This window comes from Microtus pennsylvanicus, chromosome 11 (genome assembly GCF_037038515.1).
Source record: "Microtus pennsylvanicus isolate mMicPen1 chromosome 11, mMicPen1.hap1, whole genome shotgun sequence".
Classification (NCBI taxonomy): Eukaryota; Metazoa; Chordata; class Mammalia; order Rodentia; family Cricetidae; genus Microtus; species Microtus pennsylvanicus.
Window position 1 is genome coordinate 51,558,219 of NC_134589.1, and position 10,922 is coordinate 51,569,140.

A 10,922-nucleotide genomic window follows, 5' to 3' on the forward strand; every position below is an offset into this window, starting at 1 on the left:
TTTTCAAAGCTTTGCTAGCCGCCCCAGGTGCTATCAGTTTTTACTCTTACTTCATAACCTATCCCTTCGTACCCACGCTCCCTGGCAATTCTTGGATGCCTCACTAAGCAAGTGGGTTCCTGCCTGCCAGGACCAGTTTATCCACCACCAGCTCTCATTGGCAAGTCTTGAAAAGTGAATGATCCCAGCACCCACAGAACCCTCCCCGTAGGTCCCTTGTCACGTGGGGCCTATCTTTGGCTAGTCCCTCCTTACGCATGCGCCCCTCTCACTGCAGGTTCAGAACAATGCTGTAAATCCCGCCCACCCCCTCCGGACCCACCCCCTGCTCCGGAGACCTGCAGCCTAATTGGCGAGCTTGGGGTTGGATGTTGGCCCAGTTAGGCAGGTGCTGAATCCTCAAAGATAACACAATCCCTAACCAGACTCTCTCCTTGGCGTTGTGGCTCGAACCCAGTTCTATTCTCTAGCTTCTAAAGAAATCATTTGGCACGGGTCTGGATTCTAGCTGCGGGCTAATCGGTGGCAGTGGCAGGTCCCAGCTCGTAGACCTCCCTCCTCTTGAGGGAAAGGCGCAGGCGCCCCATGCTTTCTCAGTAACTTCCTAGCGACCAGCCACATTTCGGCGCCCGAGAGTCCTGCGGGGTGGGTTGGTCAATGTGGGCGGTTTGAAGCCTTGATCTCGCAAGGGCTCTCAGGGGCTGCAGCTTTGTTCCTTTCCGAATGGCGCGCAGGGCTGAGCCCCCCGACGGGGGCTGGGGATGGATGGTGGTGCTCTCAGCGTTCTTCCAGTCGGCGCTCGTATTTGGGGTGCTCCGGTCCTTCGGTGTCTTCTTCGTGGAATTTGTGGCGGCGTTTGAGGAACAGGCAGCCAGAGTTTCCTGGATCGCTTCCATAGGGATCGCGGTGCAGCAGTTTGGGAGTGAGTGCTGCGCCTGGGTGCGGTGGCCTACGACCCTCGGAAAAGAGGGAATTGGGGAACCAGAACAGGGAAAGGCGAAGGGTCGGGAGGATGCTGTGGGAGGACGGCGGAGACCACCTCGCAGAACCCCTTCCAATTCCCCAGGCCCAATAGGCAGTGCCCTGAGCACGAAGTTGGGGCCCAGGCCTGTGGTGATGACTGGGGGCATCTTGGCTGCGCTGGGAATGCTGCTTGCTTCATTTGCTACCTCCTTGACCCACCTATACCTGAGTATTGGGCTGCTGTCAGGTGAGACCCTGGGCAAGGGCAGAAGGCCAAGGCCTAGATCTTAAGCCTCCGGATTTTCACCTTCTTCCACCTCTGTCCAGAAAGGCTTAGGGAGAACCTGTGCCCTGAAGGGAATTCTTAAACTGAATGACTAAATCAAAGATAATGAATCCAGAAACTACTACAAGCCCAAACCCATCGGAATGGAGTGTAGTGGGAGAATTTCTTTAAGATTGTGCTAGGTATTGACTGAAATAGAAATATCATTGGCCTATTTTAAAATAATAATAATAAAGCTTACAATGCTTTTCGATGTTTATACACCTGGGTAAAGGAAGTTTAATGCAGCCAGAAATGGTAGAGTTGGGGCTCTAATTCCAAAGCTCTGTTTTAGTTATTTTAGGAGCATTATCTCTTGTCTTCCCAGATCCCAGAAAGCAGTGGTTCTCAACCTGGTGGTTGTGCCCCCTTGGGAGTTGAACGACCCTTTCACAAGGGCTGCATTCAGATATCCTGCATATCAGATATTTACATTACGATTCATAACAGTAACAGTAGTAAAATAAGTTATGAAGTAGCAACGAAAATAATTTTATGGTTGGGGGGATCACCACCACATGAGGAACTGGGTTAAAGGGTCACAGCATTAGGAAGGTTGAGAACCACTGCCCTAAAGTGTGTTAACCCCATTTTGCAGATCAAGTAACTGAGCCTGGGAGATTAAGCAGAACAGGCAAGGTCACACAGCTAGAAAGTATCAAAACCAGCACTAAAATACCCAGGTCTGTGTAGTCCAAAGCAGGGGCTGGTCTTCTGCTGGGTAGTATTGGGATTACTGGGTGTTCTGAGCACCCCCAAAGTCCACAGCCACCACCCCCCTTTTTTTTCTTTTTGGCAGGCTCTGGCTGGGCCCTGACCTTCACTCCGACCCTGGCCTGCCTCTCCCGTTACTTCTCTCGACGTCGATCTCTGGCCATGGGGCTGGCATTGACTGGAGTGGGTCTCTCTTCTTTTGCATTTGCCCCCCTCTTCCAGTGGCTGATTAGCAAGTATGCCTGGAGGGGAGCCCTCTTGCTAGTGTCTGCCCTCTCCTTGCACCTGATGGCCTGCGGTGCTCTCCTCCGCCCACTCTCCTTGACTGAAGACTCTTCAGTGGGTGGCCCTGGGGCCCAGCTCACCTCCCTCCTCCATCATGGCCCCTTCCTCCGTTACACTGTTGCCCTTACTCTGATCAACACTGGCTACTTCATTCCCTACGTCCATCTGGTGGCGCATCTGCAGGACCTGGGCTGGGACCCACTGCCTGCTGCCTTCCTACTCTCTGTGGCTGCGATTTCTGACCTTGTGGGCCGGGTCGCCTCTGGTTGGCTGGGAGATGCAGTTCCAGGGCCTGTGTCACGACTGCTGATGCTCTGGACCACCCTGACTGGGGTGTCACTAGCCCTGTTCCCTGTGGCTCAGGCTCCCACAACCCTGGTGGTTCTGGCTGTGGCCTACGGCTTCACGTCAGGGGCCCTGACCCCAGTGGCCTTCTCCGTGCTTCCTGAGCTGGTGGGGACGGCAAGGATTTACTGTGGCCTGGGACTGGTACAGATGATAGAGAGCATCGGGGGGCTATTGGGAGCGCCTCTCTCAGGTAAGGGGAATGGGGCTGCCAGCTGGGCCAGGGATGTCATGCTGCATAATCGGAGGAAGGAACTATCCCCACATACTAACATATGGCATATGTTAATATTGCCCTCTAGTATGTTACAGCATACAGTCTGCAGAGCCAATCCTCACAGCCCTGAGGTGGGTTCGCAGGAGGACAGAACTTGGGTCTGAGAAGGTCTGAGTGAGAAGACAAAACGCAACCCAATGAACTGCAGGCTGGGTTTTTAGAAGACCTAGCCTGACCTAACATTGTCTTTTTTTCCCTTTGACCCACTGGGCCCCTGCCCAAATGTCTGGTTAAAGGTCTCCATGCTCAAGATGCTAGAACCTTCTGATTTTTAAACACCTCCCTCTTAACTATTAACTGAAGGTTTAGAAGAGGCACTGCTGCAGGAAGAAACCACACAGATCCGCCTGACTTAACACAGATCCCCAAATACCTACAGGCTGCTCTCCCTACAGGGAGGCTGTTGAGAAACCAGAGTCTCGTATTCATTCCGTCTTACCTTGGGAATTGCATCTCTTCTAAGACAATGGATCTTCCTTTGCCCCCAAGTGGGATCTAGGCCATTAGCCCCAGTGTGCAGGTCACCCATGTGTGTTTCTTTTTCTGTCTTGGACCCAGGCTACCTCCGGGATGTGACAGGCAACTACATGGCTTCTTTTATGGTGGCTGGGGCCTTCCTTCTTGCAGGGAGTGGAGTTCTTATCACCTTGCCCCATTTCTTCTCCTGCATCTCAGCTTCTACCTCCAGACCCCAGGACCTTGTAATAGAGGCACCGGAGACCAAAATTCCCCTGCCCAAGGAGGAGGGCTTGGGAGAGGACTGAACTCCACCAGGAGGCAGTGGTCATGGAAAGCCGGAGCTTGACAGCACCAGGTCCTCTGCCCCGTCAAGGCGTCCTCAGAAACACAGTGCCTTAGGATCCTTGATCTGCCTCCACCAGAGCAGACCTGGGGTTCCCGCGATTGATGTGCCAACCCTCTGTATTTTGTTGATGACTTTCACGTCACCTCCTCTGTTCTCCCCAACTTTTCTGAAGGATCCAGGAGATCTCAGCCCACTGAGTTCTGAATCAAATCTGAAAATCAAAGGCCAAGAGTCTTCTAGTGTTTTATATGTGATTTCTGGTCTCGCTTGGATATAAAGCAAATAAGGAAACTGAACAGTAATTGTAACCTCAAAAAGAACTGGAGGTCCAGATGCTTGGGGCAGCTAACAGGTCACCGCTGAACAAAGGAGCAGAGATGTCTGTGAGCCTGCTGACCCAGAGTTCTTCCCTCCCGTCCATTCCCTCCCTCTTCTCCACCACTCCTGTGATACAGAGGGAAGAAATCGAAGAGAAAAGTCTGTGTGTGGAGGAAGGCGGCTTGGGAGCAGAAGCTGCAACCTAAGATTCTTGTACTTTTGAGACAGAGCCTCACCATGTAGCTCAGGCTGCTCTTGAACTTGAGTCCTGGCCTCCACCCAAGTACTGGGATTACAGGTGCTCACAACCGTACCGATGGGTTTTTGTTTCTCTTAGGCTAACAAAGGCAGATCAAAATGCAAGAAAAAGCATGAAGTTTGGAAGCTGGAAAAAAAAATAATAAGCTCAGCAGTTAAAAGCACTTCCTGCTCTTCCAGAGGGCCAAAGTCACCCACACATGGTGGCTCACAACCACCTATTAATCCAGATCCAGGGGATCTGATGTCCTCTTCTGGCTTCTGTGAACACCCACACATATGTGGCATACATTCACACAAACACACACACATAGCATAAATAAAAATCAATCTTTTTAAAAGTAGGTCTGGAGAGAGAACTCAGCAGATTGCTGCTGTTCCTTGTGGTGACCTGTTTGGCTCAGGGCATTCACACCAGGCAGCTCACAACTGCCTGGAGTCCAGCTCCAAGATCTCCAAGAGATCTGGCTACCACAAACCCACATAAATAAACATTTGAAGTATGAGATTTAGATATGCCCGTTAGCAAATTGAAACTGATAAGCTCACAACTTCTCAAAGACCTTCTTAAGGCAAGGATTTGAGCAAAGGAAAACTGTCTGGATAGGCATCCTCCTCACCACCAGGGCCCCTGGGGCCCTGTTGCTTTCAGATGGTTTTTTGTTTTTGTTGTTGCTTTCCAACAGAGTCAGATAAAAAGCCTTTATTAGGGAAGGTGCTCAAACAAGTAAACGATCAACAAGTGGTTTCCCGGGTGGGATCAGCGCCCCCTGCCGAGAGCAGGGAGGCCTGTGGAACTGGGAGCAGCTCCCCTCTCTCAGGGGGAGGGGTAGGTGGAGGTGAGACTGGACGGCAGGTTGGGAGGGCTCTGGGCAGCCCCATGTAGATGAAGCTGCCAGAGAGGATGAAAGAGCTGCACACCAGGAAAGAGGCACTGAAGTCTCCTGTCTTATCCCTTAGGAAACCTGAGAAGAGGGATAAAGGAATTTAGAGGCCTGGCATCCCAGGGGCAGACATCTTGAGCGAATCTTCAGACTCAGCCCTTACCTGACAGGGGAGGGCCCAGGAGTCCCCCGAGGCTCATCAGCATCATCACCAGCCCTGTAGCCTGTACCACACCTCCAATGCCCACCAGCCCCGGGAGCACACCGAAAACCAGCGGGGCATAACTCCCGGCGCTCAGGCCGTAGGCCCCAGCCGCGGCTAGCAGGGGAGCCCCCCAACCCTCCTCCGTCTCCCCAGTGGGCACTAGTCCCACTGCCAGTACCCCTAATCCAGTCAGAGACCCAAACACAACCAGAAGGCGCGGAAGGGGCACCCAGCCCTGGTCTGCAAGCCATCCGCTGACCAGTCGGGCACTCGCATCTCCCACTGCGGCAACAGCCACCACCAACGCTGCCCCGTAACCCCCCATACCCTGATCTAAAGCATGCGGACCCAAGTGCACATAGGGGACGAAGTATCCGGCCCCAATCAAGGCGGTGCCCAACGCAAAGATTGTAAAGGCTCGGCGCCTGAAGAGACCTAGGCCAAGGGCAGCTAAGGGAGTTCGAGGTGGGGCTAGGGGGTCACCAGAAAGAGCCAAGGGTCGTAGCAAGGCGCCACAGGGTGTGAGGTGGAGGGTGACAGCGCCAAGGAGGAGCAAGGCACCCCGCCAGCCGAAAGTATCAAGGAGGAACTGCAAGGCAGGTGCTAGGAGCAGCGAGGATGCCCCATTACCGGTGAGAGCCAACCCTACCGCCAACACCCGACGGCGGGAGAAGTACCGAGAGAGGGTACCCAGGGAAGGGGCGAACACCAGGGCCCAGCCGGAACCTGCAAATGGATAGGACAGGATAGGGGTACGAGGATGATTTTCCTAGCATTCCTTAGCCCTGCTTCTCTACTCCATGTGCACGAACACACACACACACACACACACACACACACACACACACACACACACACTGCGCTTTGTTCGGCCCCCTACCCCACAAGAAGCTCCTGTCCGCATTATCATCCCTGAAGCATTACGAGCATCCCATTCTTACCAGCGAGGAGGCCCAGGCCGAGGTAGAGATGTAGGAGGCTTCGGGCGAAAGCCGAGAAGACCAAGCCAAGCGAGGTTAGGACGCCCCCAACCATCACCACGGGGCGTGCCCCCCAGCGAGTGCTCAGGGCGCTGCCCACTGGGCCTAGAAGGGGGCGAAGTCAACGAAGACATGCCCCGGGACCCCCAAACTATCTCCAACACTTCTCATTGGCTGTTTTGCTTGGCCTGGTAACTCCTCCCTTTGACCTCAAGACCCACTCTTCTAGAACTTGGTTCCACCAGTAGCTCTCAGGTTGTCTGGTAATCAAGCCTGCTGTCTCCCATCACTACCTTCACGGCCTCTCCACCCGGTTCCCGCCTCCCACCTCGGGGCCCCCCCTCACTGGCTGCCTGCTGCACGGCCAAGGCCAGGGCGCTGACCCACGCAGTGTCCTGGGCGCTTCGTTCAAAGTGCTCCGCGAGGTCGGGGAGGACAAGGCCCAGGGAGCGTAAGAGCCCGTAGGAGAGCCCGTTCACGGCGAATGCTGCGGCCGCCACCACCCAGCCCCAGCCCCCGTCCGGGGGTCCGGCCGGCTTGGGGGTCATCGCCGTCTGCTGGGGTGGGGAGACACCTGTGAATGAAGTCTCCACGCCTGGGCCTCCGCGAGGGAGCTGACGTCCCTGAGATCCAGCCTCGGGCTGCTCGCCCAGGGTGAGCACGTCGCCCCGAGCATGGGCGCGGGAACCAGGCCTAGGGATAGAAGTCTTGGGTGCGCGTCAGGTCCTGGAATGGGGGAACAGCAGGATCCCCCAGGCCAAGGCTCCTCCTTCCCGCACCCTCTTTCTCTTACCCGACCTCTCCCGGCGTTGGGAGTAGGGACAGGGCGAAGGTGGGTTCGGCCGGTTTTTCTCCGCGTTCCTGGCAGGCAGTTTTCTGCCGAGCCGCCAGCCAGTGCAGAGATGGAGCCCAACTTGGACCGCTCTCTCCGTAAACAGAGATCACCACAGGGGCCCGAGCCACCTGGGACACGGGGTGGGGGTGGGGGTGTGAGTACCGAGGGCGGGGGCAAGCGAGACAGCCAATCCACCGAGCCTGGGCCGAGGCCTGACGCCGAGTCCCACGGGGATTGAGTTATCCACACGCAACCCCCAGTCCTGGATAGGGAACCGCGAGGAATGAGTGGCCGCGCCCCGCCCATCCCGGCGCCGCGGGGCTCACGCCCACGCACCTGCAGCCGACTGCGCACGCAAGAAGAGCCGGGTTGCAATCAGTGCTCGGCCGGCTGCCCACGCGTGAAAATAACGGTGGTCTCTAAAGCCTGAAAGAGTTCTTCCATTCTCGGATTTGTTGCTGAGGATCCTGTAAATCTCCGACATCAAATCACTGGGCCTCTAATGGACAATACTAGCAAGCCCTCACGGGGAATATGACTTCCCACTACCAAGACCTGTGATGTTCCAGGCAGTCTACACACACACACACACACACACACACACACACACACACTTTGTCATTTCATTCTTACAATAGCCCTATGACGAAGTTGCTATCCCACTTTACAAATGGATGGAGTAACTGATGCTTAAAGACTTAGCTGACATACCCCCCAAATCGTTCAGCTTCAAAAAAGAAAGCGGAAATATTTGAATTTAGGTTTAGCCTACCGTGGGAGGATACAGGGCGAATAGACCTAGGAGTGGAAACAGAGCCTGCACTAGCCGAGGGAAATAGCCTGGAGACAGATTGATGTGAACATCCCTGGAAAGGGCAGCGTCTAAGCAGAGCCACCGTGAGTAGGATTCTAAACAACGGTGGCTGGGAGTAGATGACATCTTTGCCGCCAGAATCGCTAGAGGCTTAGGCTAGATTTTTATAAGCAAAGTTAGAGTTCACAGAGACGAATCCAGGTGTTTTTTCGTTTGTTTGTTTGTTCTTTGAAGACTCCAGCGAGCATCCTTCTTGACAAGGTCACTCTGGCTTTCCTTCAGCCAACGGACTCAATAGGTGTGCTCTTTTGGTTTAATCATTAAACAATGTCATTGAAATTTCAGCAATTTGCAGGTTGGAGCATATATCAACGCATAGCCACAGGATGGCAGTGTTTCCTAATTGATGAGAAAGCATCTGCCTAGAAAGGGAAAAAAAATAGCTCCAAAGTTGTGAAACTGGAAGACTAGAGAAGGCAGACAGACTTTCAGCAGCACACCTTTGTGGGTAAGGCCCCCAGTCACCAAGGGCAAGCGGAACTACTTTTCTCAGCTCTGCGTTTTAGCGTAAGTGGTTTCTATCTGCTGAAATGTCCAAGTACAGTCGACCGTAAGAAAGCAGCCTCACTGGTCTCACCAGCCAGGGTCACTAGGGAGGCAGGGAACTGGTTTTCCGAGAAGGCTGCCGAGGACTCTGCTGTAAGTTGAATCAGGCCAAGCGAAAGGAATCGCTCTCTCCATGGTGAAGTAGAAATATAGTCGGGGAGGAGACTGGGGGCCTCTGGGTCTGGGTTGTACCAAGTAATGCTGTGTACCATGGCAGGACGAGAAACCCAAAAACCTAGGATTATCAGTTGTGAAAGGGTGCATTCTTCTTCTGCCTGATGTTCTTAGCCGGAGCTGTGTGTTGTTCGTGGAGGTAATATAGCATTGGAAAAGCAGACCCCCAGCAAGGCTTACTGAGCCTGACTCTCAGCTCTCTCGCTTAGCTATCTGATTGCAAACAAGAGTCTGTTTCCTTGTTTTCTTTGAAATGATTATAATAATAGTTACCTGATAGGGTTGTTATGAGGATTAAATTTGTCATGGTGTGTGCATGCGCAAGAGACTTAGAACAGTGTCTGAATGTGATCTGTGCTAGTCCCACCGTCAACACAGTAACTCAGGGCAACTTGACTGGACTCCACAACATCGCTTTCCTTTGCCAGGTGGTTACTACGGACTCAAACTGCTCTAGTAAATTCAAGGTCAATGAACCACATCAATCTGGCGAGCTTTGGTAGAATCACATGGGTTATAAAGCATGAATATTTATAGGGAAATTAAATGAAAATTGTGACACATTTCCTGGTGGGGGGAAGGGGCTCATGAAGCCCAGGCTGACCTCAAATTCACTGCATAGCAAAGGATGACTTTGAACTTCTGCTACCTCCCACGTGGATCAGTAGAAAAATCCCACATCTGGCCGTTTCTCCTTCCAAGCAAAACATATGACCATTGTCCGTTCTGTCCACTGAAGGATTTCCCTTTACCCGTGCCCTTTAAGGCCCCCCAGCCCCAGAGAGAGACAGGAAGGCTGCAGCTGTCTACTCTTTGGCAGTGCCTGCACAGCATGCATACTGTCTGTAAGCCAGAGCCTAGTCTTCTCTTCCTTAGTCAACAAGCCATAAGGCACACCCCATGAAGCTGTAGGGTGTGCTTGGGGACAGAAAGCATTGTAAAAGAAGCAGAAAGCAGAGGCATTTGGGCAACTTCTTCATGGAACTTGCTTGTGCCTTCAGTGCTCGCTCAGTCCCAATTACATATACCACTTCCGTTTGATAATGGAGGGCAGCTGTGTATAGCCAGCTTTGTGGCTTGGTGGGCCAGATAATATCCAGCTCGTGACGGACAGCTCAGGCCACACGGTTATCTGGTAGTCTGTCATCAAAAGTTCAGTTTCTGGGGCTAGAGAGCTGTCTTAGGAGTTAAGAGCACTAGCTACTCTTCCAGAGAACATGGGTTCAATTCCCAGCACCCACACGGTGGCTCACCACACTGTCTGTGGTTACAACCTTCACACAGACACACGTGCAGGCAAAACAGCAATGGATATAAGATAAAAAGTAATATATATATATATTTTTAAAGTTTAATTTCCACTAAGGCTCAGTAGCAGGCCAACAGTTGTCTGCAGATGGTGGAGAGCCAAGGGCCTCCACTGTGATTCACCTCTAGGGGCCTGCCAAAGGCTCCAAACCATGTCCCTATCTACCACTGCCACCTCAAGTACCGTCAGGGCTGCCGGTTCACATGGGCCAAGTGATAAAGCAGCCAGCACAGCAGCCTGGACCTGGTGAAGAGCCTCCTCCTGGTCCACACAAAGCTGGCAGCTTTCCAAGTCAGTTGGTTCATGGACCGGAGTAACACACCCAAATGAGGGATGTGCTGTGTCCAGAATCCAAATGGGCCGTCTAAACGTTGTCCTTCTGTCTAGGTGATGGGAAGGGTCAGGTCCAATTACTTATCCTTCACCTTAGAAGGAATATCTCTGCATGCTCCACGCTGTACTCCTAAAAAAATTCGCTAAGGTAGAAGACCCTTGAGTTTTGGTTGGATTTAGTTCCCATCCTCTGATTTGCATATGTTACCAATGAGTTCTAAGTGGTTGCTACCTTCTGCTTACTTGGCTCAAACAGCATAATGTTGTCAATATAGCGGACCATTTTGTGGAAGGACAATGTGATCAAGATCGCTTTGAATGAGGCTAGAGAATAGATATACCTTTGAGGTATATCTGTAAAGGTGTACTACCAGCCTTGTTAGATGAAGGCAGTCTAGCGGTCCTTGTGTACATGAGCTAAGGAAAAAGCATCTTCTCGGTCACTACCTGCATCCTTGGTGCCAGAAGATGTGTTAATTTGTGCAAATAAGG

The 10,922-nt window shown here is 52.7% G+C and overlaps 2 protein-coding genes across 5 annotated transcripts; one reads left to right on the forward strand and one right to left on the reverse strand.

The window, feature by feature from the left end:
- Window positions 1–351: 351 nt before the first annotated feature.
- On the forward strand, window positions 352–4,803 carry Slc16a13 (solute carrier family 16 member 13). 2 transcript variants are annotated; one of them, XM_075942393.1, is made up of 4 exons: window positions 352–922; window positions 1,067–1,210; window positions 2,088–2,825; window positions 3,468–4,803. In XM_075942393.1, the coding sequence occupies exons 1-4, from the start codon at window positions 724–726 to the stop codon at window positions 3,671–3,673; spliced, it is 1,287 nt and encodes a 428-aa protein (XP_075798508.1). In that variant the 5' UTR covers window positions 352–723; the 3' UTR covers window positions 3,674–4,803. The 2 variants fall into 2 exon arrangements, with proteins under 2 accessions (XP_075798508.1, XP_075798509.1); XM_075942394.1 differs by lacking the exon at window positions 1,067–1,210 and having other exon boundaries at window positions 445–922; window positions 3,468–4,580.
- Window positions 4,804–4,978: 175 nt separating this feature from the next.
- Window positions 4,979–7,479, reverse strand: Slc16a11 (solute carrier family 16 member 11). Of its 3 annotated transcripts, none has more exons than XM_075991927.1 (5): window positions 7,153–7,479; window positions 6,706–7,052; window positions 6,321–6,464; window positions 5,338–6,105; window positions 4,979–5,255 (listed from the first exon to the last, which is right to left on the reverse strand). In XM_075991927.1, exons 2-5 carry the CDS (start codon window positions 6,905–6,907, stop codon window positions 5,026–5,028), a joined length of 1,344 nt encoding a protein of 447 aa, XP_075848042.1. In that variant the 5' UTR covers window positions 6,908–7,052; window positions 7,153–7,479; the 3' UTR covers window positions 4,979–5,025. The 3 variants fall into 3 exon arrangements, with proteins under 3 accessions (XP_075848042.1, XP_075848044.1, XP_075848043.1); XM_075991929.1 differs by having other exon boundaries at window positions 6,706–7,066; window positions 7,153–7,453; XM_075991928.1 differs by having other exon boundaries at window positions 6,706–6,916; window positions 7,153–7,274.
- Window positions 7,480–10,922: the final 3,443 nt, after the last annotated feature.

Excerpts from the sequence above, each read along its gene's own strand:
- Slc16a13 (XM_075942393.1), top strand. The coding sequence starts at position 724 with ATGGCGCGCAGGGCTGAGCCCCCCGACGGGGGCTGGGGATGGATGGTG. Across the intron at positions 923-1,066 it reads CGCGGTGCAGCAGTTTGGGA|GCCCAATAGGCAGTGCCCTG; the intron begins GTGAGTGCTGCG and ends CCAATTCCCCAG. Across the intron at positions 1,211-2,087 it reads GAGTATTGGGCTGCTGTCAG|GCTCTGGCTGGGCCCTGACC; the intron begins GTGAGACCCTGG and ends TCTTTTTGGCAG.
- Slc16a11 (XM_075991927.1), bottom strand. The coding sequence starts at position 6,907 with ATGACCCCCAAGCCGGCCGGACCCCCGGACGGGGGCTGGGGCTGGGTG. Across the intron at positions 6,106-6,320 it reads CGGCCTGGGCCTCCTCGCTG|GTTCCGGCTGGGCCCTGGTG; the intron begins GTAAGAATGGGA and ends ATCCATTTGCAG. Across the intron at positions 5,256-5,337 it reads CCTGGGCCCTCCCCTGTCAG|GTTTCCTAAGGGATAAGACA; the intron begins GTAAGGGCTGAG and ends CCCTCTTCTCAG.